The sequence below is a fragment of the Salpingoeca rosetta genome, assembly GCF_000188695.1.
Source record: "Salpingoeca rosetta unplaced genomic scaffold supercont1.26, whole genome shotgun sequence".
Lineage (NCBI taxonomy): Eukaryota > Choanoflagellata > Craspedida > Salpingoecidae > Salpingoeca > Salpingoeca rosetta.
This window is the reverse complement of record NW_004754908.1, coordinates 711,178-738,197: the sequence shown is the minus strand read 5'-3', so window position 1 is coordinate 738,197 and position 27,020 is coordinate 711,178. Positions and strand designations below refer to the sequence as shown.

At 55.8% G+C, this 27,020-nt stretch overlaps 6 protein-coding genes across 6 annotated transcripts; 4 read left to right on the top strand and 2 right to left on the bottom strand.

The window, feature by feature from the left end:
- The first annotated feature begins 185 nt into the window (after window positions 1–185).
- Window positions 186–10,465, top strand: PTSG_09640 (uncharacterized protein). The gene is made up of 29 exons (XM_004990007.1): window positions 186–278; window positions 514–695; window positions 1,164–1,439; window positions 1,633–1,692; window positions 1,833–1,895; window positions 2,048–2,128; window positions 2,258–2,340; window positions 2,585–3,125; window positions 3,293–3,372; window positions 3,563–3,629; window positions 3,787–3,844; window positions 4,071–4,318; window positions 4,460–4,508; window positions 4,669–4,827; window positions 5,024–5,109; window positions 5,425–5,667; window positions 5,836–5,910; window positions 6,061–6,135; window positions 6,360–6,422; window positions 6,596–6,687; window positions 6,952–7,177; window positions 7,348–7,425; window positions 7,706–7,857; window positions 8,088–8,239; window positions 8,412–8,705; window positions 8,857–8,950; window positions 9,215–9,294; window positions 9,506–9,763; window positions 10,061–10,465. The coding sequence occupies exons 1-29, from the start codon at window positions 209–211 to the stop codon at window positions 10,132–10,134; spliced, it is 4,059 nt and encodes a 1,352-aa protein (XP_004990064.1). The 5' UTR covers window positions 186–208; the 3' UTR covers window positions 10,135–10,465.
- Window positions 10,408–11,942, bottom strand: PTSG_09639 (transmembrane protein 97). Its single transcript, XM_004990006.1, has 3 exons — window positions 11,853–11,942; window positions 11,069–11,436; window positions 10,408–10,778 (listed from the first exon to the last, which is right to left on the bottom strand). Exons 1-3 carry the CDS (start codon window positions 11,879–11,881, stop codon window positions 10,654–10,656), a joined length of 522 nt encoding a protein of 173 aa, XP_004990063.1. The 5' UTR covers window positions 11,882–11,942; the 3' UTR covers window positions 10,408–10,653.
- A 27-nt stretch (window positions 11,943–11,969) lies between these two features.
- Window positions 11,970–15,271, top strand: PTSG_09638 (methionine adenosyltransferase). The gene is made up of 5 exons (XM_004990005.1): window positions 11,970–12,108; window positions 12,476–12,549; window positions 12,840–12,917; window positions 13,084–13,328; window positions 13,545–15,271. Exons 2-5 carry the CDS (start codon window positions 12,489–12,491, stop codon window positions 14,325–14,327), a joined length of 1,167 nt encoding a protein of 388 aa, XP_004990062.1. The 5' UTR covers window positions 11,970–12,108; window positions 12,476–12,488; the 3' UTR covers window positions 14,328–15,271.
- Window positions 15,272–15,473: 202 nt separating this feature from the next.
- On the top strand, window positions 15,474–21,944 carry PTSG_09637 (uncharacterized protein). The gene is made up of 12 exons (XM_004990004.1): window positions 15,474–17,016; window positions 17,244–17,348; window positions 17,689–17,959; window positions 18,512–18,561; window positions 18,808–18,913; window positions 19,137–19,220; window positions 19,548–19,633; window positions 19,862–19,937; window positions 20,206–20,277; window positions 20,405–20,683; window positions 20,949–20,989; window positions 21,188–21,944. Exons 1-12 carry the CDS (start codon window positions 15,551–15,553, stop codon window positions 21,453–21,455), a joined length of 2,904 nt encoding a protein of 967 aa, XP_004990061.1. The 5' UTR covers window positions 15,474–15,550; the 3' UTR covers window positions 21,456–21,944.
- On the bottom strand, window positions 21,009–23,402 carry PTSG_09636 (uncharacterized protein). Its single transcript, XM_004990003.1, has 5 exons — window positions 23,094–23,402; window positions 22,580–22,688; window positions 22,244–22,365; window positions 21,989–22,050; window positions 21,009–21,838 (listed from the first exon to the last, which is right to left on the bottom strand). The coding sequence occupies exons 1-5, from the start codon at window positions 23,256–23,258 to the stop codon at window positions 21,760–21,762; spliced, it is 537 nt and encodes a 178-aa protein (XP_004990060.1). The 5' UTR covers window positions 23,259–23,402; the 3' UTR covers window positions 21,009–21,759.
- A 314-nt stretch (window positions 23,403–23,716) lies between these two features.
- On the top strand, window positions 23,717–26,701 carry PTSG_09635 (uncharacterized protein; the record flags this gene model as incomplete). Its single annotated transcript, XM_004990002.1, has 2 exons — window positions 23,717–25,873; window positions 26,168–26,701. 2 exons carry the CDS (start codon window positions 23,717–23,719, stop codon window positions 26,699–26,701), a joined length of 2,691 nt encoding a protein of 896 aa, XP_004990059.1.
- Between the last annotated feature and the right edge of the window lie 319 nt (window positions 26,702–27,020).

Below are 27,020 nucleotides of genomic sequence, written 5' to 3'. Positions count from 1 at the left end.
ACCTAACCCGTAACCCTACCTACCTACCTACCTACCTACCTCCTCTCTCTCTCTCTCTCTCTCTCTCTCTCTCTCTCTCTCTCTCTCTCTCTCTCTCTCTCTCCATTCCATCGCTGATCTCTGCCTCACGACCGTCATTGCCACCTGCTCGCCCCTTCCATCGCGAACATGCCTGAACCTTCCCAGCACGGTGGCGCTGTTGGAGGAGATGGTGCAACTTGCGTCCTGGGTGCCCCACCCACTCTCTGGCGCCGTCAGCCTACGCTTCTTTCTCCAAGGTGAACGCAAACTAATGATATGCAGTGCTCCCAAGCACAAACTGTGGCCCATCCCGCCAGTCTTTCACTCAACTCAGCCTCAACCTGTGCAAAACACACGTGTACACCACACATGCAACACATGCAACACACACAACACACACATGCACAACGCACCGTTTCCATATTCGTCCGCTCATCCACCCGTTCACTCACCTTACCCCCCCCCCCCCTCGCCCGGGTCAAAACGCAACAGGGCACGAGTTCATTGTGCGGCCATCGCCCCACGAAGGACTGCCGCTGATTGATACGCACATCACGCCGTACTTCCAGTTCTTTTCGCCACAGGACCTGCTCATGGTGGTGCTCTCTCTCGCGTTTGACAAAACCGTCATCGTCTTCAGCAGCGATGTCGCTGAAATCGCCCCATTCTGCCAGGTCTCTCTCCCCGACCAGCTGTTGTGTTCGCGTTTTTTGTATGTATGTATGTATGTATGTATGTATGTATGTATGTATGTATGTATGTATGTATGTATGTATGTATGTATGTATGTATGTATGTATGTATGTGTGCATGTATGTATGTATGTATGTATGTATGTGTGCATGCATGCATGTATGTATGTATGTATGTATGTGTGTGTGTGTCTGTGTGTGTGTCTGTGTCTGTGTGTGTGTGTTTATGTATGTTTGTATGTATGTATGTATGTGTGTTTGTATGTATGTATGTATGTATGTATGTATGTATGTATGTGTGTTTGTATGTATGTTTGTATGTATGTATGTATGTATGTATGTATGCATGTGCGTGTGCGTGTAGCTCAGGGAGTAGTGCGCTGTTTCTGTGCGATTGTGATCTCATCAACGACACCGCACGTCACCACACGACCCCACGTGCCTCATCAGGCCCTGCTTGGCCTGCTGTACCCGCTGGAGTTTCTGCACACGTACGTCCCCATTGTGCCTGACGCAGACTGGGTGCAGTCGCCCACGCCAATGCTTGCAGGCATGCACGCGTCCATGCAGCGCGACGCCCTGCGTGGATTTGAGGAGCCTGGCAGCTTGCAACCCGTGTTTGTCAACATGGACACAGGGATCATCACCCTCCCCGACACAGAGGACCTGCCCAAGTGCCCATCACACATTGTGCACCAGTTTGTCGCCGCTATCAACCAAGTCAAGGTGTGCAAGTGTGTGTATATGTGTACGTGCGCGCGCGTGTGTGTGTGCGCTACATCCGTGCAGCACCTGTGTCGTCGTTTGCAGGCGTGCGTCTTCAACACTGAACCCTTCTTCTGTTCTCTTTTTCCTCCACCTCCACCTCCACCGCCACCACCACCACTATACCACATCTGGTGCTGCCATGGGCGTACAGAAACCGTTTGCCATCAGCGTGCTGGGTCGTCCGCTTGTTGATCCCCTCCACCACAAGGAGGTATGCTGCCAGCTGTGAAGACAATACATTCCCCTACTTGCGCGTGTATGTGTGTGTGTGTATTTGTGTACAATGTCATACGTTTGTGTCACTCGCCCACTTGGCGCCCGTCACACACGACAAATTTAACACGTCATCAGGCCCAGCTCGACTTTGAGGCAAAGGCAGATGTTCTGGTCAGGGAGGCCTTTCTTCGCACCATGGTACGACTAAGTTGCATGCCTGTGTGTGTGGGTGGTGTGGGTGTGGGTGTGGGTGGGTGTGGTTGCTGCGCTCATTTGTCACATGTATGGCGCTGCCTTTGTTCACACACAAATCTAATCCTTTGTCACGGCACGCGTGCGTACATCTGCAGGTTTCGCTTTTGAAACGCGTCAAAGAGTGCATTTCGTTTGATCTCACGCCGCCTCTTCTGCACACGGAGGCCTTTCTAGCTGTACGTCACAAAACCCCACAACACCCTGCATGTTTCCTCGTTTGGTTTGCACAACAGGCCCTCATACACTGCAGTGTTTGACCCTCCACTTACTTGACAATGAATATTTCGTTCGTGGTGGTGTTTCAGCTTCAACCTGAAGAGTCTCTTCAGTTCTTCCAAGCTCTTATCACCTCCTCCGCCTTCAACGCGTTTGTGTGTAGTCGCACAAGGTATCAACAACGTTGCTCACACGGGCATATTATGTGCATGAATTGCGCCTCCTCGTAATTTCACCGCAACCGCAACAACAACGCACATGCACGCACTCACTCACACTTACACATGCACACATGTACACATGTACACATGCACACATGTACACATGCACACATGTACACGCGTGCATACGTGTGCACACGTGTGCATACGTGCGCTCACTTGCTCCCTCTTCCTGCCCTTGCCCAATGCCTGCAGGCATCGTCGCGATCTGTTTGATGTGCTGTGCAGCGCTGTGGAGAAGAAAGTGCGCACAGGCCGCCCCCACTTCTTCACCATTGCACTCGACCCGGAAGCGCTCGCGCTGACAGGTGCACACGTCAACCCGTCGGTGAACGTGTCGCAGCTGCTACACAACACCTCCGTGCCCTCGGGACTGGTGTGCAGCACGCCCGCATCCGCGCACGCAAATGGCGGCGCTCATCACAGCAACAGCACTGGCGCCCGAGACGTGTTCCCGTCATCACCAGTGCAGCCGTCGACATGTGCAAGTGCATACACAACACCGCGCACCCACCGCTCACAGCCCGGCCAACAACACCAACACCAACAACAGCAGCAGCAGCAGGAAGGGCCAGCGTCTTCACACCGCCGCCTCTCTGGACAGAGCTCAACGGGGACATATGGACTCTCGTCGTCGCTGTGTGAGGAGGGGACAACAGCCACGCCGACTGCCAGCAACACGAGTGCACATCCAAGTGGTGATGTCCCTGCTGACTCACATCATACAGACTTTCACGTGAGCGCATGATTTTTTTTGTGTGTGTGTGTTGGGTAGGGGTGCGCGTGTATAAGTGGGTGTCAGTGTGTGTGCGAGTGCTTTACGCTGCACTTGTTCACCCACTCACTTAACAACGTCCGCATACCTGTTACCACCACCGCTGCCACCACGGCGTTCACCAACAGCTTGGGAGTGAACCGCCGTCACCGCTCCCAACTGCGGAAAAGAGCAAGATGTTCACACCGCAGACCCACGCGAAGCAAAAGTAAGTCGACGACGCATTGTGGTTTGTATGTGTGCGTGTGTGTGTGTGTGTGTGTGTGTGTGTGTGTGTGTGTGTGTGTGTGTGTGTGTGTGCGTGCGTGTGTGTGTGTGTGTGTGCGAGTCATGCGCGTTCATTTTTCTTTCCTTGCTCACGTCTTCGTGCATGTGTGTGTGTGTGTGTGCAATCATAGGCAGCGGCTCCGTTCTCTTCCTGGCTCTCCGCTCTCGCGCGAACCGTCAGCCACCGCCCCATTTCAGGTAGCATGTTGCAGTCATTCAACGGCGGCTGTGGTCATGCACGTTGTGTGTGCGAGTGTATGTTTTGTGCGTATGTGTGTGTATTTGCGTGTATGTTCACGCGCGTGTGCATGTATCTCATGTGTTGTGGTGCCTGCTTCCGTGCGCTCGGCCGCAGGACTACTGCAAGCACATGCTGGCCATCTTGGACGAGGCCATCGCAGCGGAAGAGCAAGGTGCCACCCCCCTCGCATGCACACGTGTTCTGTTGTCAATGCACACGCGTGCACAATCGTGTTTGTTCCATGCTCCGCACAGCACACACACACACACACACACACACACACACACACACACACACACACACACACACACACACACACACACACGCACGCACACACACACGCACACACACACACACACACACATACACACCACTTCAAATCGACACCACCACGCCAGGGTCTGACGACACGGGCGAGCTGACGTCTGTATCGAAGAGTCTGTTCTATCTCCGTGCAGTCTACAAGCTCGGCCTGGGAAAGACCATCCCTGCGTTTCAGGACCTGGACAAGTTGCGCGAGGACGGGATTAGTTTCCCGACTAAACGCGTTGCCGCTATCATTTCGGGCCTGTCCGAGGTGGAGCAGATGGTCCTTCGTGAGTCCTCCCTTGTCAAACGCAGTCCAATGTGGCAGGAAATCTTCAAGGTGCGCCTCGTGTGTGTGGCTGTGTGTGTTTGTGTGTGTGGCTGTGTGTGTGTTGCTGTGTGCGCGTGTGTGTTTGTGCGGTTGCATCGCCCACCCCCTTTATTTATCCTCTCTGTTCATCCACGTCTTCCTTGACATCAGATGTTGGCAGTGGCAACCCAAGCCGACCTTCCGCTCAACATGCTGCCAGGTGTCCACCTCTGTGTGTGTGTGTGTGTGTTTGTGTGGATGCGTTAATCTGTGAACGGGTGATGATATGCGTGAATGTGCCAACGTCAATGTTCTTGCGTCACTTTCCCTCACACACACTCATGCACACACGCACAAACTGTTCTCGAATGATGTTATAGACGAGCACAACACGCAGATTCGCTCCTTCCGGGAACTGCAGAAAGCGTGCACGGGGCCAATGGACCGCAGGACGTTTTCGCGTTGGACGTCCACGTATGTTTCATGCACGGTTGCAAAGGCTGAGCAGGCATTCACCGCACTTTCCTCCTTCCACGACAGTAAGCCCACGCCTTGCTCGCACAAGCGTCAACGCGTGAATGTGCCTACGAATGTGAATGCGAACGTGCGTGTATGCGTGCATGTGCTGTGCTCTGTGTGTGTGTGTGTGTCGAGTGTCAAGTGTCTCGTATTGGATGTAACTGAGCTCTTTACACGATCGTATTCGACCATGCCATGCAACCGAAACGTGTGCAGACGTCAGCATCCCAGCGGCGGTGTGTCAAGCGTTCTTCCAGGAGCTGCGCGACGACAGCGCACAACTTCCGCTCTCCGTCCAGAAGGTGCTTCTTCTGCTCGTGACCATGCATGTGTGTGCGCGCGCGTGTGTGTATGTGGGTGCGAGAGTGTGTATTTGTATGTATAAGTGGTGAGTGCGTGTGTGCGTGTGTGCGTGTGCGTTTACGCTATCGCCTTTGTAGAGACATGTATGTCCGTCACAGACTATGTTCTGCTTGTGCCTTGATTATCTCAGCTGTTTGTGTCATGTGCCTCAATCATTTTCCATCCTGCTAACACACGCACGCACGCATCACACACACACACAACCTCTCTCTCTCTCTCTCACTCTCACTTACGCTGTGCGGCTACAACTGCAGCTGCTGAAGCTTGATCACGGCGAGAGTGTGCTCAAGTGTCAGGCCGGCGTGCGCGCGAGGGAAGTGCGAGAGCTTGGGCGCCTCATTCTCACACACAAACGCGTGTTTCTCGCCCGCAGCGATTCATCCTGTCGGGAACTGCTGTCACTGGCGGAGGTGCGCACAGTGGAGAGAACGAAATACCGCGCAACGCGCCTCTCATCGCATATGGACGCCCTCCAAATTGTCGACAGAAACAACTGCGTAAGCGCCGCGCGCGCGTGTGTATGTGTGACACGTGCACTGTGTTCCCGAGTGCTTGCTTGACACACACGTGCTCGTGCATTTTGTGCTCCCCTACTTTGTGCTCCCCTGTTTTGTTCCCTTACTCTCTCCTTGTCATGCTCACCGCCCCACATCGCACAACCACAGAAAACGACACTTGTGTTCTTCAGTCTGCGGGACAAGTGGTTCCACTTCATCACCGAGCTCGTCAGCGCACACAAGGTTGCCACACATGCACTTATTTTGAACCTATTCTGCTTGTTGCGCTCACATAAGCACACAAGCAAACGCTCGCACGCTCATGCACACATGCACACACACACACATGTACACATGCACACACGTTTGCACGCACCCTCGCCGTGTCCACAGGTCACGCAGACGCGCGGATCGCAGCTGCTCTCGGAAGCAAAACTCAACATCCTTCTTGTCGACGCAATTCACAAAGTAAACGTTAATGTGTGTGTTTGTGTGTGTGTGTGCGAGCATGTGTGAGTGTGCGCGTGTGCGTGCGTGTGCGTATGTGTGTGTGCGCGCGCGCGTCGCTGTGGTTACTTTCCGTGCTCGCGTTTGCTTCGCATTCTTGCCCGTCATTGAATTGACGCTCATTCATGTGTGCGTGCGTGCGTGCGTGTGTGCGTGTGTGTGTGTGTGTGTGGTTTTGTGGTTAGGTTACGACCTCAACAACACCGCCGTCGCGTGACAGCGAAGATGACGTCATTGCCAATCGCCACGTGCGTACATGCGCCCGTTGTACTCGAGGCCCAACCCTTCCACTGTGACGCAATGTTGGTGTCTTGCTCACACTATTGGCCCAATTCCAACTACGTCTCACCCACTGCACCCCGCGCACGCGCATACATGCTTGCTTGCTTGCTTGCACACATACATACGTACGTACGTATAGGTGCGTGCGCTGTTCACGAACCAGGTGCTACACAACGCGCCGGCGAAGCAACAGCTCTCGCGCAGACGCGAGCGCGGCGGTGTCGACCTCAGGTGTGTATGTGTGGATGTGTGTGCGTGTGCATATGTCTGTGTATGTGTGTGTGTGCGTGTGTATGTGACTGTGTGTGAGTGTGTGCGTGTGTGTGTGTGTGTGCGCGCGCTTGGTGTCTCGTTCCCATGCCTGCTGTCGTTGCCATGTTGTCATCCTGCTCAATAATCAATCACCCCTCTACAACGCCACTTTGCATTGCATTGTTCCAATTCCCCTCACATGCACCCCTCTACACCCAACACCTTGGCCCTAACTGCGCGCAGTCCGGGCATGGAGAAGAAGCGAACGGTTGAGCGAATCATCCATGTGTTTTCACCGGACTCTGGCGACCAGCTCTGGTGCGGTCTTGGTGACGGCACCATCCAACTTGTTGTCCTACCGACGTTCATCCTCGATGACACATGCATCCAGGCGCACACCAAACGCATCACCGCCCTCATGAAGTGCCGCAACGCCGTCTGGTCCAGCGGTTTCGACTTTGAATCATGCGTGAGTTGGACCAAGGCCATGTTGTGGTGTGTGTATGTGTGTTTGTGTTTGTGTGTTTGTGTGTGTGTGTGTCTTGCTGTGCAGTCATAGTGAGTGCTGCAGAACGTGTGAACGTTCAAGTTGTCAATACTTGCTCACTTCCACCCGCATGCATGTGCATGAACGAGCAGGTGATTGACATTCGAACGTATCGCATTCTGGAGAAGCTGACAATGCCGTTTAAACAACCCATCACCAAGTTCACAATGGTGCGGGCGTGCATGCATTCGTGAATGTGTATGTTGTGTATGTTGTGTATGTTGTGTCTGTGTGTCTGTGTGTCTGTGTGTCTGTGTGTCTGTGTGTCTGTGTCCGCGCGTGTGTGCGTGCGCGCGCGCGTGTGTGTGTGTGTGTTCATTGTTGGCCGCGTTCCGTAATTTTCCATGGCTTGTGTTGCAGTGCTCACTTATGAACGCATTTTGCTTCCTCACGGGTTCACGTGCACATACGCATCCACCTACACAAACACATGTGACGTATTGACACCAGGCGGACAATTGCGTGTGGGGCTGTGGGCTGGACGGGTTTCTGTTCTGCTGGAATCCGCACACGCGTGATCTCATTCACACGCTCAACCTCAACGACATTACCAGCCAGCGCGTCACCTGCTTCTGCGTGCAGAAGTTTGCAGACGCGTTCTGGTGCGTGCGTATGTGCGTGCGTGTGTTTTGGATGTGCGTGTGTTTTGGGCGCGCGCGCGTGTGTGTGTGTTTGTGTGTATGTGTGCGTGCGTGCGTGTGTGTGTGTGTGTGTTGCTTCTCCCTCCCACACTTCTTTTCCAGCGCACGCAGCCCGACTGCAACGTTCTGTGTCTCTGCGCGCCCTTCTTTGCATCTGCTTACCTCCACGTGTGCGTGCGTATGTGCTGCAGGGTTGGGTGTGGCGATCGCATCCTGATCCTCGCAGACTCACAGCAACAGAAGCAGCAGCAGCAAGAGCAAGAACGGCAGCGATCGTCAGTGTCATCGTCAGTGTCGTCTGCTGCGCTGTCACCATCACCTGGGGACGCTGGCCGCGCACGAAGTGAGACACAATAGGTTCACATGAGGAGTGACGGTCACGGTCTAACGGCCGTCGCCTGCATCGTTGCGTTGCTGCTGTCTGTTTACAACTGCAGCATCCCCTTCTCGCACTCGTCTTGTTATTCGTTTCATGACACTTGTCACACACAACACAACACTACAACGCAATGCAGGTCGCTTGTCGCGGACTGCGGGCCTGGCGAAATGCAATTTGAAGGACCGCCTCGCAACACTCGCTCAGGAGCCTGACGACTATGACGACGCCGACAACGACGACAACGACGACAACGACACCACCATCAGCGGTGGCCAGGGCGATGGTGATCACGATGAGCACCGCGAAGCTGGTGCCATGGGAGATGACAGCAGCGCGACTGGCGGCGGGTCTGTTGCTCGCGCGTCGTCATTGTCGTCGACGCTGGCACCTCCACGTCATCGGTTGCGATCAGCCAGCATCATCCACCAAGGTCTGGCTGTGTGCTGTGTGCTGTGTGTGCTGTGTGTGTTGTGTTGTTCCACGTTGCCGTGCCACGGAAGCGCCTTGCGCATTCACGTCGTGCTCACGAAACTGTTTTTTTTTTTTTTTTTTTGGTTTTCTTTGCATGCTCTTGCTGAAAGATGACGACGACGACGACGACAATTATGATAACGATGATGCCTTGTCTCGCACGTCCTCTGTCGCCATCATGCCAGACACAAACCGCAAGCTGAGGTCTGTGCACGCCGCTCCGTGTGTATTTGTGTAGATGCGTGTAGATGTGTGTAGAAATGTGTGTTTTCTCAGAGCTCTCTCTGTCTCTCTGTCTCTCTCTCTCTCTGTCCCTCTGTGTGTGTGTGTCTATTCACACTACGAGCGCATTCACAGTTGTGCATCTTCGTCGTGCCATGAGTGAAATAAGCTTCCTCTCCCGCTCTTCTGCCCCCCTCCCGCCCTCACCCACCATCCACAATCCACCACCACGCACATGACCAACAGGTCGACCATCACCACCGCCGCTGCGAATGGATTCACGCGTGGGAACGACAAGGACATCTGGTGCTTCTCGCAGCAGCAAGGTGCGGCTGTGTGCTGTTGGGTTCTGCAATGGCGTGCATGCGTGACAATGTTCCCGAGCGTCCATAAGTTGTATTGTCGCACGTCGTACCACACACACGCACACGCACGCACACACACACACACAAAACACACACGCACGCACACACACACACACTCACACTCACACAAAACACAACACACACACACATACGCACACTTCGGTTGCTGCAGGCATCATTGAGATCCGCAACATGGACACGCTGTCGCGCGCGGCATATGGGGGGTCGTTCACGGTGTCGTGCGGCGGCTTCACGAGCATCGTGCGCACACAGCCGTGCATGTGGGCAGCAGGCAACAACGGGTCCATCTATGCGCTTGATCCCGTCACGCACGCGTGCATGATGGAGTATTCTGCACACACGGACCGCGTGCGTTGCTTGTGTGTTCTCGACGACGCCGAGGACGCAGCCAGCATCGTCAGCGGCAGCGGTGCGGCATGCGTATCTGTGTGTGTGTGTGTGTTTGTCTGTGTGTGTGTGTTTGTGTCTGAGTTTGTCTGTGTGTGTGTATGTGTGTCTGTCCGTCGGTCTGTGATTTTCTTGTCTGTGTCTGTCTTTGCCTGCCCGTCTGTGCGGTTGTTTGTCTGTGCTGCGATTTTGTGCGAGACTGTTTGTTCTGCGTTCCCGTCTCCCCCCCCCCCTTTTGCTTGTTGCCCTTTCACCGACCTCACATCCCATGCCATTGTACCTGGTTTTGTTGCCTTTCACGAACGCAATCGCACGAAAGCCTCTGGCGACGGCACGCTGAGTGTCTGGCGGCACTCTCGTAACCGCGCAGCAACACGACGTCAGACCAAGTAGCCGCTGATAGCAGCACCAACAAGCAACACTCGTGGTTGTATCATGGCATGCCACGTCTGCACGTAGGTAGTTGCTTTCCACCGTTCATCGGCGCTTATGCAGACGCTTCATGTTCTTTCTTCCTGCTGCTCTTGGTTTTGTTGTTCTTTGCTGTTTGTTGCGGTGTCATCGCTTTGAGTGTGTGGGTGTCACATTAAGTGAAATGTTACGACACACAATACCCACTCCTGTTCTCCCCTGCCCCTTGGTTTGGCGTGGCATGGTTTGAGCTGGTGCCTTTTTGTAGCTTTCTTGGCTGGTAACTGCTCATTAGAAGTGCGTTGAAACGACACAAGGGATACGTTTGGGCGCAAGCGAAGGTGGGAAGTGACATAATGCAGAGTCGAGAAGGGACATGCTGCAGCTACAGCTGCGGTTTCGGCTGAGGTTTCGGCTGCAGGGTGCAGGCGCAAGAACAAAACGACAGCAGGCATTAGCAGCAGCGCGCTGTTGGGAATCCATCTCGCGCGGGACCAGGGCTCAGTCCTGCTTGAGCTTTCGGTATGGATGCGGATCAAAGGCCAGCTTCCACACATATGTCAGCGGAATGACGAGCCATGGCAAGTACACGCTGGCGAGCCACGCCTTGTCCTTCCATGACAATCCTGGTGGTAGCATTGAAGGGGCGACAGTGTGTGAGGATGTGAGGGCGAGGCGCCGTGAGGAAGGGAGGGCACGTGCAAACTGTGTGATAAAGCACACGTGCACATACCACAAGAAACACACATACGCGCATACGCACAACACGCACACAAGCACACACACATACAAGTACAACCCGCACACACACACATACAAGCACACACACATACAAGTACAACGCGCACGCACACACACACATACGCACACACATACACACACACCCAAACACACGCATGCCAGTGCATAATCTGACCGTATTCACCGCAGAGAACCTCGGCAAGGACGGCAACGACGGTGGTGGCGACGTGGGTGCCGTAGATGATGCCCGGGATGCGGATCCAGGACCCGCCCGTGTGCATTGCGTAGAGGGCGAGGCCAAAGAAAGGCAGCTGCAGTCCGGCCTCACACCAGATGAAGGACTTGAACCACGTTGGCTTTGGATCAGCGGCCATGAGAGGGTCCTTGTACTCGTTGTTGTAATAGGTGCCAAGGCGCTGCGCAAAGGAGGGGAAGTACTTGAGGGGGACGATGGCCTGGAAGTCCATCAACAAGCTGATGGGAATGTGCAAGCCAAAGTAGGCGTAGTGCACATAATCAAGCAGCGAGAACGGTGCCCGCTCCCTGCACATCATGATGTGACATGCCACACACCACACAAGGGCATGAGAAAGACGAGCGTGTGTGTGGCAGAGGGGGAGGTGTGGGTTGGTTGGGCACTCGCCACAACTTGCTGGCCTGATCGCAGCCACTGAAACGTCCTCCATCATCGTAATGTAATGGATCACAACAACAACAACAACAACAACACACACACACACACGCACAATGCATGCACGCACACACGCACACACAGACACACAGACACTCTCGCACACAGACATGCACGTACACACACACACACACGCATACACACACAGACATGCACGTACACACACACACACGCATACACATGCACACGCACAGACACACGCACAGACAGACACATTCTCTCATTCACCACTGAAACGTCCTTCCCACTCATCACAACACAACCTCACCATCTTTCCTGCTGTCGTGGTGTCGCCATGGCTGTTTCAACTTGTGGTGTCGTCAAATGTCCACAAATTTTGGCGCCGAATCGAAGATGGCGAATTTTCTTTCAAGTCGCTGCGCACCACGCCGCCACGACAAATTTGGTGGATAACAAAAAACGTGCCACGTCCACACACGCCACACACACAACCTCCCGCACTATTTCTCCTGCCCTCCGCCCACGTTGAACACAGACGAAGACGACTCTTTCCAGCCCACGAGGTATTGCCACTGCACACCTTCTTCTTCTTCTTTGCTTGCTCCGCCTCGGCTTGGCTTGGCTTGGCTTGTCAGTAGTGGTGGTTGAGTTGAGGCAGCTTGGTGCTTGGTGGTGCTGGTGGAGGTTGGTAGCAGCACTGCTGTTGTCGCCGCTGTTCTTTCGCTGTTGGCTGTTCTTGTTTTGCGTTTTTTCTCTGCTGTGTGCTTTGTTCACTGTGCTGCTGCTGCTGGTTGTTCTTGCTGTGCAAGTTGTGAGCGTCGCGGTGAACTCATCTCACGCCATTTTCTCTCGTTCCGCACATTCTCCAAACTTGTTTGCTCTGCCACGTGTATGTGCGTGTGTCTGTCTGTCCACTACCACCACAACAAGCCTGAACAGCACCATGTCCTCTGAGAACGACACCTTCCTCTTCACCTCCGAGTCTGTCGGCGAGGGTCACCCCGGTGCGTGAGCGTAGTTGTTGTTGGTTGTGTGTGTGTGTGTGTGTGTGTGTGTGTGTGTGTGTGTGTGTGTGTGTGTGTGTGTGTGTGTGTGTGTGTGTGTGTGTGTGTGAAGCATGAAGCATGCGCGCGCAATGGTGACTGTCGCGCGTCTTGTATGCGTTCTATTGTGTCTCGAGTGGCAGCAGTCTCGTCTCAGCAGCGCATTCTCGTCTCACGTGGCAGTGCACTGACACAACACACACTGTCTCTGCTCCTCACGCACACACACACGCACACGCACACGCATGCAGACAAGATCTGCGACCAGGTCTCTGACGCCGTCCTCGATGCTTGCCTCAAGCAGGACCCCGAGTCCCGCGTCGCTTGCGGTGAGCTTCCTTGGGGCTCACAGCTGCACATGCTTTGCTTTTTGGCTTCGTGCTCTCGCCACTTGAAACTCACACACGCTCACACACACACACACGCTCACACACACACACACGCTCTCACGCGACACCAACAACCCCCTTTGCACGCCCTTCCACGGCCTTGCAGAGACTGCTAGCAAGACCGGCATGATCATGGTCTTTGGTGAGATCACCTCCAGCGCCCACATTGACTACCAGAAGGTCATTCGTGACACCATCAAGGAGATTGGCTACGACTCTGACGAGAAGGGCTTTGACTACAAGACCTGCAACGTCCTCGTTGCCATTGAGCAGCAGAGCGCCGACATCTCCCAGGGTGTGGACAAGGACGGCCGCGGCAAGAGCGAGGAGAACATTGGTGCCGGTGACCAGGTGCGCGCGTGTGCATGCGTCCGTCAGTTGTGTGCATTTGCTTGCGCGTGTGTCCACATGTGTGCATCCGCATGCCAGTGCGTGTGCATGCGTCCATGCGCGCCACAATTGTCCTCACACTTGCACGTGTCCACAACAACAAAACCACACACACACACACACACACACACACACACGTGTTGGTTTTGCTTTCCTTTACCTTTGTGCTGTTGACAGGGTATCATGTTTGGCTACGCCACGGACGAGACGCCCGAGTGCATGCCGCTGACCTGCCAGCTGGCGCACGCCCTGAACCGCCGTCTGGCTGAGTGCCGCCGCGACGGCGAGCTCCCATGGGCCCGCCCCGACACCAAGACCCAGGTCACCATCGAGTACAAGCTCGACAACGGCGCCTGCGTGCCCCTGCGCGTGCACACCATTGTCATCTCCACCCAGCACGCCGACTTTGTCTCCAACGAGCAGATCCACGCCGACCTCATGGAGAAGGTCATCAAGGCCGTCGTGCCCTCCAACCTCCTCGACGACAAGACCCAGTACCACCTCAACCCGTCCGGCCGCTTTGTCATTGGCGGCCCCCAGGGTGACGCCGGCCTCACGGGCCGCAAGATCATCGTCGACACGTACGGCGGCTGGGGCGCCCACGGCGGTGGCGCCTTCTCCGGCAAGGACTACTCCAAGGTCGACCGCTCGGCCGCCTACGCTGCCCGTTGGGTCGCCAAGTCGCTCGTCAAGGCCGGCCTCGTGCGCCGCTGCCTGGTGCAGGTCTCCTACGCCATTGGCATTGCCGAGCCCATCTCGCTTCACGTCGAGGACTACGGCACAGGCAAGGTGTCCCCCAACGAGCTCCTCAAGATCATCCGCAAGAACTTTGACCTGCGCCCCGGCGTGATTGTGCGCGACCTGGACATGAAGAAGCCCATCTTCTCCAAGACAGCCAAGTACGGCCACTTTGGCCGCGAGGAGTTCCCCTGGGAGCAGCCCAAGAAGCTCGAGCTCTAAGCATCCCAACCACCACCCCCTCTACAACCACAGCTACACCTCTAACTCTTTCCCAGCACCCTCGCCCGTGCGCGGTGGAAACTGAGATTGTGTTTTTGATGTGTTGTGGGACAGTGCGGGCGAATGACGAGTTTACTTGATGATGTGATGTGATGTGATTGATTGCTTGGTCGGTTAGTTTGGTCGCCTGCGGTTTGTTTCTGTTTTTCTGTCGTCCGCCCTTGTGAGAGACCAAGAGCGAGGGAGTGTGAATGTGTGTGTGGAAATGATGATGATGATGATGATGATGATGATGATGATGATGATGATGATGATGATGGAGATGAGCTGCGGTTCACTGGGCATGATGACAGCTGACGACGACGACGATGATGATGACTGTCTTGGATGCTGACGATGAGATGGACGATGCAATGCACTGGCTGACTGCTTTCTCCAGCTGCTACAAAGATGGCGGTTGGTCGTCGCTGTTCCTCCTCTCCCACACTGGGTTCAGCTGACGCGTTCACCCATTATGTTGTCTTGTTCTGACTTGTCTGCTGGCTTGTGTGCCTCGTTTGTCATCACATCACGGCTGCGGCTGCTGCTGTCTCTCGTCTCTTTTTCTTTTTTCATCCACCTCAGTGCTACACACGAGTGCTTGATTTGCGTGTGTGTGTGTGTTTGCTTGCTGCTTTTCCCGTCGCCGTTCTTGTTGTGTTCCATCCCTCAACCCTTGTCCCCTTACCCTCCACCAACCAACCACGCACTGCGGCGAGCACCATACGTTGTGCTCACTGTTGGGTCGAGGTGGAACGGGAACGCCACCCTTTTCCTTTCCTTTTCTCTTTGCTCCCCTCCTTTGCTTCCCTTCCCCTGTTTCTTTCCTCCTCCTCCTCACGCATACCCCTGGGATGGGCACTCCATTCGTAGTTCGAAGAGCATAGACGAAAGCAGATGTGACATGTTGAATGACATGACATATGATACAGTGAACGAAATGGCGGCGAGGACCGAGAGGAGGGGAGGACACAGGGTGCACACACACACTCACTCACTCACTCACACTCACACTCACACACCACACCAGAACGAGTTTGCTTGCTTGTAAAACATTCATTCGTTTGACTTTTCGCGCAGCCGCCAAGCACGCAAAGTTAGTTGTCTGTGGCTGCTGGCTTGGCTGGCTGGATGGCAACGACAGCAGGCAGGGCACCACAGGCACCACCAGCAGGACGAAGGGCATGAAGGCCAAGAAGGCCTCCCACAAGGTCAACCGGCAGCCAGCTGCAGGCATGGTTGCAAAGAAGAAGGACAACAAGCCCAAGGACAAGAAGAAGGCAGACAGCGCCACCACGGAGAACAAGAAGCACAAGCAGAAGCAGAGCACGACGAAGCGAGCCACAACCAGCAAGACCTCCTCCGCTACCAAGCCACGCACCCAGCGCTTGTCAACCAGCAACACAGCGCGCAGCCAGCACCAACACCAACACCAGCAACGCCAACAGCAGCAGCAGCAGCAGCAGCAGCAGCAGCAGCACACTAACGGTAAGCACCATGCAGCACAACCCAACGGCGATGGCATGGGGAACAGGGCAGCGGCGGCCAACAGCAAGGGCAAGCAAGAAACGACACAGGTGACAAGCACCACCACCACCACCAGCAGCAGCAGCAGCAGCAGCAGCAGCAGCGGGGGCGGCTTGAACGGTGACAGCGCTGTGGGTACGCAGCCAGCATCAACAGCATCAACAACCAAAAGCAGCGGCACGACCAGCGGCAGAAGCACGCCCACGGAGGGAACGGCATCTCAAGCAGCAGGGCAGCGACGCAGGCAACGGCAATCCCGACGCACGGAGGTCGAGTACACGGCCATGAACCTCGGCGATGACGACGATCTCCTCAGCGACATCTTCATTGACACGGCACTGGGCTTCCAGACCCACAAGATGAACGACAACTACCGCCGCGCAGACGTCGACCTGGCTTTGCTGGAAGAGGCCATGCTTCGGCTCACCTGGGAGCAGGACACAGACAAGACCTTCCAGTACCTGTTTGGTGGCTACAAGGCAGGCACAGCACCAGACACGGGCGACCAAGCACAAGGGCTATCGCAAGATGAACACGGTCAGGCTGTTAGTGCTGACCAGCAGACCGAGAATCAAAGCATGTCCCAGCAAGGCAGCACAGCCAGCACAGCAAACACAGCCAAGACAGCACCACCAATAGAGCCCACGGAAGCAACCAACGACGATCACGCGCACAGCTCCACCACCACTACCACCACCACCACTAATACGGACACCAGCACTGCAAAGCAGAAGCCGAAGGCATACAAAGGCAAGGACAAGGGTAAGAAGGGAAAGGGCAAGGATAGTAAGCAACTGCGCGGCAGTGATAACACGAGCACATCACGGCGCCGGCGGCACTCAGCACCTGATGGCTGCGCAGACAGCACGGGTGAACCGCCAGCGAAGCGACACACCACCACAGCTTCCTCAGCAACCAACAACACTGATAACGACGACCACGACGACAACGGTGGTGTGGAGAGCCAGATGGATTGCGACGCGGCTGCCAGTGACACTTCAGGCGATGATGTGATTGACGCTGACAGCGATGAGAGCCTGCTGCACAGAGGCATGGTTGTTCGGCCCACTAAGACGGCACTCGCCAGACTGATCGACCCCATGTTCAAGGAACATGCAATGAGGTGTGGATTCAAAAGTACAAACGATTGTGTGTGTGTCTGTGTGTCTGTGTGTCTGTGTGTCTGTGTGTACGTGCGTGCGTGCATGTGTGCATGTGTGTGCATGTGTGCGTGTGGTGTGTGTGCCTGCGTGTGTGTACCTGTGTCTACATCACTCACCACCTTCCTCCTCCACCTTGCCCCCCCCCCCAACAACTTCCTGTCTTTGTCTGTCGTGAACCCTTTGACAGGTACATTCAGTGCTTTCTGCCGCACGCCGGGTTTGTGATCGTGCCATGCTACCGCTACGCCATCGCCAGTCGCCGCGGCGCAAAAGTCCTCGCCACCCGCCCATGGTGTGTGTGTGTGTGTGTGTGTGTGTGTGTGTGTGTGTGTGTGTGTGTGTGTGTGTGTGTGTGTGTGTGTGTGTGTGTGTGTGTGTGTGTGTGTGTGTGTGTGTGTGTGCGTGCGTGCGTGCGGGCTGTCGTTTGTCTCTGTGCCTTCCTCAGACACGATCACATGAACACTTCCAACATACACACACACACACACTATCTCTCTCTCTCTCTCGCACTTGTACCTTGTTCGTCACTGTAATTCTCCTCATCGCCTACACATCCAACCTGCCGATTCTCAACAACATGCTCCGTGCGTGCGTGTGTGTGTGTGTGTGTGTGTGTGTGTGTGTGATCACAGGCGGCGTGGCGACACCATCGCGCTGCTGTGCGGGTGCATTGCCGACATGAGCGATGGGGAGGAAAAGGCGTACCTGCGACCGGGCGTCAACGACTTTTCCGTCATGTTCTCCAATCGAAAGGACTGCAGCCAGTTGTGGCTTGGCCCCGCCGCCTTTATCAACCACGACTGCCACCCGACGTGCAAGTTCACGGCAGCAGGCACCACCGCCACCGTCACTGTTCTTCGCGACATTGACGTCAACATGGAGATCACCTGCTACTACGGAGACGTGAGCAACACCAGGACGCGCATGCACGGAACAGGCGGCGTGGCGACACCATCGCGCTGCTGTGCGGGTGCATTGCCGACATGAGCGATGGGGAGGAAAAGGCGTACCTGCGACCGGGCGTCAACGACTTTTCCGTCATGTTCTCCAATCGAAAGGACTGCAGCCAGTTGTGGCTTGGCCCCGCCGCCTTTATCAACCACGACTGCCACCCGACGTGCAAGTTCACGGCAGCAGGCACCACCGCCACCGTCACTGTTCTTCGCGACATTGACGTCAACATGGAGATCACCTGCTACTACGGAGACGTGAGCAACAAGCGCTGAGTGGCTCCGTGTGTGTGTGTGTGTGTGTTTGTGACAGTGGTGTGTGTGTGTGTGTTTGTGACAGTTGTGTGTGTGTGTGTGTGAACGTGTGTAAGTGAAACAATGGTGTGTGTGTTTGACAGACAGACAAACAGACAGATAGCGAAAGTGTGTGTGTGTGTGGTTCGAACATTCTGTCTCACGTTGACGTTGTACCTCCTTGGCATTTCGTGTTGCCCCTCGTGTGCAGAATTTCTTTGGACCAAACAACTCCCACTGCATGTGTGAAACGTGCGAGCGGTGAGTTTCGTTTGAAACGCAATGCTTGATTGACGATATCACACTTGTGTTGTTGACGTCCCACGTGCTGTGATCACACACACATACTCGCCACCTTACATGTATTCACCCATGCAAACACACACACACACACACACACACACACGCACGCACACACACACACACACACACACACACACACACACACACACACACAAACAAACACACGTACACAAACCCATACCCACTCCGTCGCACAATTTGTAGGCTTGGGCGCGGGGCGTTTGCTACGAATCCGGGAGCACTGGACGCCGTGCGGTTGAAGCAGCCGACGCCGAGAGTACTGCAGACTGCCCCCGCATCCATCCCACCCGTGAGTACCATACCCAAGCCATGCGTCCACTGCCCATCGTGTGTGTGCATGTGTGTGTGTATGTGTGTGGGGAAAAGCAGCCGTGCCAGCCTTGCACTGGGTCCCGCACGTCATGTGTGGCTGTAATTGGTGGTTTGCCCGCATCTGTTGTCACACCCTATCCATGCTCACACGCACACGCACGCGCGCACGCATGCATGCATGGATGGATGTTGGTTGACAGGAGGTGTGCCTGTCCATTCCCCGCTACATGGCCGTGTTCGTGCGCCTTGAGGACTCCATCGACAAGTTCTGGGCGCCAGCCCTGGTGAGGTGTCCGGGCCAGCTTTGGCTGCTTGTTGTTGTTGTGTGTGTGTGTGTGTGTGTGTGTGTGTGTGTGTGTGTGTGTGTGTGTGTGTGTGTGTGTGAGTGAGTGAGTGTTGTGGTTTTGTATGTTGTGTGTGTGTGTGTGTGTGTGTGTTGTGTTGTGTTTTTGTATGTTGTGTTGTGTGGTGAATGCGCACGCCTGTTCGTGTGAATACTGCACGCATGCACACACAGACACAGACACAACCACAGTACAGACACAACCAAGCGTGGACACTCACATTCGCGTTCCCCCGCTTGCTTGCCCTGCTGCGCTGCTCCCGTGCAGTTGGTGCCGCGTGATGAGCGGGACGAGCGCATGCCATCGTGTGCAACCGACACAGAGGTCGTCCGCTACTTTCGCGACGCGGCCTTGTACGTGCCTCTCTCTCACCCAGCTGATGCGTGCATGTGTTACAGTCGGCTGTTGCTAGCTCCGCTGCTCTGTTCTGCTGTCCAGTTTTTGAGCTTGTGATCGTTGTTGCTGGTGGTTGGTTGACGAGGCTGTGCTCTGTTGCAACTTGTGTGCTTTTCACGTTGGCGTTGTTCTCTCATACGCGACACCATCTTACCACCCATCCCATCAACCAACCATCCCACCAGCGGCACGGCGCCCGTTGCACGCATGTTTCCGTTTGTCGTCGACGCCGCCCCGTACTCAAACTTCTCCACCGCCCTCGTGCGTATCCGCCTGCCCTGTGCCAGGCGCAGACAGGAAGATTGTGTGTGCGTGCGTGTGTGTGTGTGTGTGTGTGTGTGTGTGTGTGTGTGTGTGTGTGTGTGTGTGTGTGTGTGTGTGTGTGTGTGTGTATGTGTGTGTATGTGTGTGTGTGTGTATGTGTGTGTGTGTGTGTGTGTGTGTGCGAGAGGAGCCATGATACGGCAGCCACGACGTGTTTGCTCCGTCACCATCTTGTTTCTCATGTATCACATCACCATTTGTTCAGGGCCCCATGTTTCTGATGGATCCAGCTGTTCGCGCAGCAACAAAATTCGCAACAACAGGCGTTCTGGACGAGGTGCGTGTCAACGTTGTGTGTCTGTGTCTGTGTATGACACCAATGACGCTTGTTGTCCTTCTTTCTCGGGTTGGAGTCACCCCATACTGCACTCACGTGCTCGTCACGTGGTTGTTTGCGTTGCCAGCGCATGCGGTGGAGCAAGATGCAGCTGCCGGTGACCGCAAACAACACATCCGCCACAAAGATGGGAAAGGGCACGTCCAACGCACTGCACAAGGCGAGTGTTGGTGAGCTGTCGCTGACAACGGGCAGGCACGCGCTGACGAATCACCGCATCATGGTGCTTGGTGAGCCGCCAATCCGGGCGCCATGCATTGGGCGCGTCGACGACGAGCGCGTGTTCGTCTCCATTGCGCAGCGCCGCCAACGCCTCCCCTGCCTCACCATCACATGGGACGCGCAGGTATGCCCGTGGGGCCTTGTGTGTGTGTGTGTGTGTGTGTGTGTGTGTGTGTGTGTGTGTGTGTGTGTGTGTGTGTGTGTGTGCGTGTGTGTGTGTGTGTGTGTGCGTGTGTGTGTGTGTGCGTGTGTGTGTGTGTGTGTGTGTGTGCGTGTGTGTGTGTATGTGTGGTCTGGTGTATTCGATGTCTCTTCTCCGCCGCATGCCCCATCCTTCGTGCTCCCAATTCCTCACAACACCCCCCTCCTCTACCTCCAATGCATCCCAGCTTGCCCTGAACCGAAAGCATCCAGTTGCAACGACCAGCAGGTGTGGAATCACATGTGCAATGCGCCTCTGTTTTATATTGGTGTATGTACATGCCATCACTCATATGAACAACGACAATTCCCCATTGCCCAGACACACACGCACACACACATGCGCGTGTGCGATGCCGCCGCGCATTTCCCTCACACATTGACACATACACACATACACACATACACACACACATATGCAACGAAGCGCTGCCTTGAGCGCCACGGACGATTCTGCTTCGAACGCGAAAACAAGGGCATCACAGTCGCGTCGCACCAGTCGCAGCAGCAGCAGAGCAAGCACTGGCGGCACTGGCACTGGTGAGCAGCAGCAGCAGCTGGTGCAGGATGGTGGTGGGAGAGAAGAGGGCGGTGGTGATGGGGAAGGGCGCCAGGACAGTCAGCAGACAATCATGAGGCCTGTGGAGGGCGACCCGCTGTTCTGTTTACAGCGCCGTGGCGAAGGCACCAACTAGGGAAGCACGCGTGCTCGTGCTTATAGGTTGGAGGGTGGGAGACGCTGACGGAGAGAAGAAGGGCTGTTGGGGGCACGGTTGGACGCATGCGAAGTTGGGGGGGGGAGAGGGGTTGCATGCAGTTAACGAGAGGCCTGCTGTTGGTTACACTGCACCCACGCAGCAGCAGCAGCAGCAGCATGGGCGAGGCGAGGCGAGGAAGATGGCTTTGGTTGGTCTGTTGTGTGCAAGAGAGATTGTGTTTACGTGCGAAGCTAGATGGAGAATGCGAGGGTGGGGTACAGAGGATGGGCAGCGGCGTGAGTTAGTTGCATGAGCCGTCTGCTGGGCCCGTGCGCCATCGCTCGTCCACTTTTGAGCAGTCAAACTGCGGCTTTCCAAGCCTGGTTATTGTGTTGTGTTGTGTGTGTGTATGTGTGTGTGTGTGTGTTGTTAGACGACAAAGAGTATGGCAGAGGAGCTCGAAATATTAAACGCCACCAAGCAGCAGCCCGGGATACAGCAGAGGAAGGTAACGAGCAAAGCAGCCACACCTGTCGTTGACTTCATTGTGCATCTCACACATCCACAGGGAAAAGTCCTTTCGAGTTGCAAGCTGCAGGTCAGGTGGGCGATGATCATGAATGAACGAGCACCCACATGGTATAAGCACACATACACGCACAAACGATCCGCACGCACGCACGCACACGCATAAACACACACACACACACACGCACGCATATACACACACACACGTGCTTTTGCATACAACCCCCTCCTCTCCCATCCCCTTTGCATGAGCGCACCCTGGGCGGGTTCCGCATCATCTCCTGCCATGTTGTGTCCCCGCAGTAGCCGCATGGATACAGCTGCACGTAGAGATGCATAAAGTCGCGCATGCGGTCTTGCTCCTGTCGCGACGGCTTTTCTGCACATGCGATTGAGAGACAAGTAGGACAATGGCAAGTCGAGCCGTGGTGTTAGTCGATCGCGCTATCGTTCACATGTAGTGTGCGTGTGTGAGCGTTGGAGGGGCTGGGACAGCCCAGATACGGGAGATGAGTAGTGCCCAGCAGCGCCAGCTGTTGCAAACAATGTGTGGTGACACATGAGGGAAGTGCGAAAGTGCCAGCTATCCTGACCTGGGTAGTACGCTGCCATTGTATGCAAGAAGGCCCAGCTGGCACGACCCAGCTCTCGCCGATTTACCGGACACCCAGAGTGCATGTACGCAAACGGCGTCTTCCCTTGCTGTTGTGTAGTGGAGTGGATGAGTGGGTGGGTGAAGAGAGCATGAGTTTGCATGCAAGGTTGCTCTTGGTGCGTGCATCAAACATGTACATCGCTCAGCCTGTCTCAAGAGGCTTAAGGGATGACACAAACGCTATCCACAAATACACGTGTCCACACACACACACACACACTATCTCTGTCTCTCTCTCTCTCTCTCTCTCTCTCTCTCTCTCTGTCTCTCTCTGTCTCTCTCTCTCTCTCTCTGTCTCTCTCTCTGTCTCTCTGTCTCTCTCTCTCTCTCTCTCTCTCTCTCTCTCTCCTTCTCCCTCCCTCCCTCCCTCACACACACACACAAGCACACACACACACAAGCACACACTCTCACTCACTCACGCACGCACGCACGCACGCACACTCACGCACCGCTGGTGTGGATGACGTGGAGGTTGCCAATGCCTTTCTTCTTGCGGCTTGCTCCTGCTGCTCTGTTGGTCCACTGCACGCAAGGCATGGCTTCTGCTCTGCTGCCGCGCTGGGGCTCTTCTCAGCTGTGGTGCATGCAGCACCTTGTCCGTTCTCCTCCGACATGCTTTTGCTTCCTTGCTTTGTGTTTGTGCTTTGTCCCACTGCGTTGCCCGCGTTGTTCCGTGCTGCTGCAGACAGCGGCTGAGTGTGAATGCTGCCTTGTGCTGTGAAACAACGATGAGGAGGGAGGACAAGAAAGCGCGCGAGTTGGAAAGTGTGCGCAACACCCCAAAAACACGTGTGGCACTCTAGCGACTGAATTCAGTGTTTATTGTTCTGTGCAGGAGCAGACTGGCACAGCCCAGTACACACATACCTCGTCCTTGTCCCCTCCTTTGTTGTTCAGTTGTTCGTACGCGGGAAAAACAACACAGCCGCCATCAGCAGTAGCAGCAGTGTTGTTCATCACACACACACACACACACACACACACACACACACACACACACACACACACACACACACACACACACACACACACACACACACGCACGCACACACGCACGCACACACGCACGCACATGGCAAGGATCAGCTCGAGAATACGCGTGCTGTTGGTGGTGCTTGCGTTTTCGGCTGGATGGGTGTCACGCGCCCTCTTCGACACATGGCCAACAACACCACGCCATGGCCACAGCAACAGGCATCATGCCGCCCGCAAACAACCAGCAGCGCGATCACTATCACGTGGTGAACAACCGAATTGGCTCGACTGGGCGTCCTACCTAACCGGCACCACAGATGTGGACACCGCTAGCAGCAACAACTACAACACGTACAACGACCACGGTCAAGGCAGCCCAGTGGCTCGCAGCATCATCAGCGCTGTCACAGGGACGGGCATACAGCCCAGATCGGAGCAGGAGCAGTATGCATTGCAGGCGGCAGCGCATTCGCAGGCAGGGGTCAACGCGGCTGCGTACTGGCGCCAGCTGCAAGAGCAGCACCACTTGCGACCCTTGATACCTCCGCTCCCCGCGCAGGAGTTTGCCACACAGGCCCTCAGGAGGCACGGGCGGGAGCCGGGCCCCGTTCGCGTGTGCTTGGTGACAAGCGCGATGGGCGGGCCCACACCCAGCGGGGGCGTCGGCACGGCCTTCCACGCGCTCGCCATGCACCTGGCCGAGGCAACATCGCCCAGCGGGGAGTACCTGTTTGCCGTCAGCGTCGTCTACGCCGCACACCCGTGGTACGGCCGCGGCAAAGAGCAGGAGTGGGTCGAGCACTTTGCCCAGCATCGCATCCGCTTTCTCCCGCTCACCACCAGCGTGCGCAAGTTCTATGGGCCATCGCTCGTGGTGCGATCATACAAGGTCATGGAGCTGCTGCGGGAGCGCGAGTCTGAGTTTGACGTCGTCACCTTCCACGACCACATGGGGATCGGGTACTTCACCACCATGCTGAAGCGGCAGGGGCTGGCCTTCCAGAGGCTCTTCCTCTTTGGCCAAGGCCACGGCACCATCCGCTGGGCTGACCACCTCAACTACCGCCCGCCCAAGGACCACAACACACTCGCATACTATCACATGGAGCAGAAGGCCATGGAATGGGCGGACGCGCGCGTGTACCCGAGCAGGTACTACCTGGACTGGGCGCAGGGGCCGCACTCCAACTTCAACTTCTCACACGGATACAGTTTTGTGGTGCAGAACCTGCTGTACCCGCTCCCGCACGACGAACAGGCAGTAACAGTGCGCCACCCGCGGCACTTTGTGTTCTTCGGGCGCTTGGAGGTGCGCAAGGGCCTGCTCGTGTTCCTGGATGCGCTCGCACACACCACGCCGCAGGAGGTGGGCCACGTGTCGTTCCTGGGGCCAAGCGTCACCATCAACGACAAGAAGTCTGTGCAGGTGATTGAGGAGCGGATGGCGGCCATCGAGTGGCCCACGCAACACTACACCGTGCGCGCCAACCTCAACTCCGAAGAGGCGCTCAAGTACATTGAAGACAACAATGCGGTGGCCGTCATCCCAACGCTGGGCGACAACTCGCCATATGTGGTGATTGAGCTTGTGGCGCGAGAGATTCCGCTCATCACAACCACGGCCGGCGGCGGCGCAGAGCTGCTGATGGTGACACCCGACACGGCCCCGTACATTGTTGAGCCGAACGACGCCAAGGGGCTCGCAGGCGCCATGCAGCACGCCGTGAAGCACGGCATATCCAACTACCGAACAGCGGTACCCTTCTCCACCACGCGCAGCACGTATCTCTCCCTCGTGCAAGCGTTTGCGGCGCTCCGCCATACCAGCGCGCACGCGTCTGGCATTAGCGACCAGGCCGACCCTGATGATGACGCTCATCATGTGCAGGGGGAGGCGGAGAACGGCAACGGTGATGGTGACGATGACACATGGGCCGGGTTTGCGCGCAGGGACGGGCCGCCAAAGGTGCTGCTTGGCATCACCAGCCACGACCGCCCCGGGGACCTGGAGAGGGCCGTGCAGAGCCTGATCAACCAGGAGTACGCGAGCGACAGCATGACGGTGATGATTGTGGACGACGCCAGCACGCATCCAGACATGAACGCCACGCTCGATCGGATACGGGCGAAGCTGGACGACAGCGGCATCAGCCATCGCATTGTGACCAACATGCAACATCGCTTTGTTGCGCAGACGCGAAACGACATTATCGCCCATGGCGCCATCACGGGCAAGGACTTTGTCTGCTTCCTGGTGAGGGGTTTGTGTGTGTGCGCGCGCGTGTGTATGTGTTGTGTGCGTGCATGTGTGCATGTGTGTGTGTTTGTGCATGTGTGTGTTTGTTTGTTTGCGCGTGTGTGTGCATGTGTGTGTGTGTGTGTGTTTGTGCATGTGTATTGTGTGTGTGTGTGTGTGACCGTGCGGATTGAACACCCCCCCCCACACACACATGCGCGTTCTGGGGCGGTTGGCCACTTTCAACTGTGCTCTGTGTTCACGCCTACTTGCAACCCTTTGCACCTGCTGTCGTGTTTCAACTGCGACCAGGATGATGACGACGAGGCGGAACCAACGATGGTGCAGGTGTACATGAAGGCTGCGCTGCGCACGAACGCCGATCTGGTCACAGACATCTCAGACAACTTTGACACAGACGAGGATGGCAACACGGTGTTCTCGCACCGCTCGCTCTCGCTTGGTGATGGACTGTCCCACAACCTCCTCATCAACAACTTTGGCAAGGCCAACTTCTGCGTGCGCCCTGGCAAAGCCATGTCGATTGGGGGCCACTACGACACCATGCCGTATGCGGACTCCCCGTATGTTGACTGGTCGTTTCTGACACGCGCCAGCCTGTCCGGGCTGAGGATCGAGCTCGTCCCGCTGCCGCTTTACCGATACACGAAGCACTCCAAGGGCAGCATCTGGTACACGCGCACGGGTCGGGTCGACCAATACAACGGGCACTACAAGATCATCCAGGATGCACTTGCGTATGTGCCCCCAAAGATGGCTGACCTGTTCATGTACTGCCGATACAAACTCGGGCAGCCGTACGTCCCAGCAGATGGCGCTCTCTAGGCTTAGGAGAAGGTGATGATGATGATGATGATGATGATGATGACGACGAGGGCGAGAGCGGGGATGGGGTAGGGGGCAACGTGCATGTGCGAGAGTGCGGTGACAGAAAGAGAGAAAGTGTATATGCGTGAGTGTGTGTGTGTGTGTGAGTGTGTGTGTGTGTGTGTGTGTGTGTGTGTGTGTGTGTGTGTGTGTGTGTGTGTGTGTGTGTGTGTGTGTGTGTGTGTGTGTGTGTGTGTGTGTGTGTGTGTGTGTAATCGTCGATTTGTGGGAGGTGCTGGTGTGCATTGTGATGTGCTGTGCACATGTCGCCATGGCA

Bases quoted from the DNA above. Each gene is read 5' to 3' on its own strand.
- PTSG_09638 (XM_004990005.1), top strand. From the start codon at position 12,489: ATGTCCTCTGAGAACGACACCTTCCTCTTCACCTCCGAGTCTGTCGGC. The intron at 12,550-12,839 runs GTGCGTGAGCGT...ACACGCATGCAG, and splicing joins TGTCGGCGAGGGTCACCCCG to ACAAGATCTGCGACCAGGTC. The intron at 12,918-13,083 runs GTGAGCTTCCTT...ACGGCCTTGCAG, and splicing joins CGAGTCCCGCGTCGCTTGCG to AGACTGCTAGCAAGACCGGC.
- PTSG_09636 (XM_004990003.1), bottom strand. From the start codon at position 23,258: ATGTCGGAGGAGAACGGACAAGGTGCTGCATGCACCACAGCTGAGAAG. The intron at 22,051-22,243 runs GTGCGCTCATGC...CCTGACCTGCAG, and splicing joins TGATGCGGAACCCGCCCAGG to CTTGCAACTCGAAAGGACTT. The intron at 21,839-21,988 runs GTGTGGCTGCTT...CACAATAACCAG, and splicing joins CACAATGAAGTCAACGACAG to GCTTGGAAAGCCGCAGTTTG.
- PTSG_09639 (XM_004990006.1), bottom strand. From the start codon at position 11,881: ATGGCGACACCACGACAGCAGGAAAGATG. The intron at 11,437-11,852 runs GTGAGGTTGTGT...CATGATGTGCAG, and splicing joins CCACGACAGCAGGAAAGATG to GGAGCGGGCACCGTTCTCGC. The intron at 10,779-11,068 runs GTCAGATTATGC...TGCTACCACCAG, and splicing joins GGTTCTCTGCGGTGAATACG to GATTGTCATGGAAGGACAAG.
- PTSG_09640 (XM_004990007.1), top strand. From the start codon at position 209: ATGGTGCAACTTGCGTCCTGGGTGCCCCACCCACTCTCTGGCGCCGTC. The intron at 3,630-3,786 runs GTAGCATGTTGC...GCTCGGCCGCAG, and splicing joins CAGCCACCGCCCCATTTCAG to GACTACTGCAAGCACATGCT. The intron at 5,110-5,424 runs GTGCTTCTTCTG...CTACAACTGCAG, and splicing joins TTCCGCTCTCCGTCCAGAAG to CTGCTGAAGCTTGATCACGG.
- PTSG_09637 (XM_004990004.1), top strand. From the start codon at position 15,551: ATGAAGGCCAAGAAGGCCTCCCACAAGGTCAACCGGCAGCCAGCTGCA. The intron at 17,349-17,688 runs GTGTGTGTGTGT...GTGTGATCACAG, and splicing joins GTCCTCGCCACCCGCCCATG to GCGGCGTGGCGACACCATCG. The intron at 19,221-19,547 runs GTGAGGTGTCCG...GCTCCCGTGCAG, and splicing joins AGTTCTGGGCGCCAGCCCTG to TTGGTGCCGCGTGATGAGCG.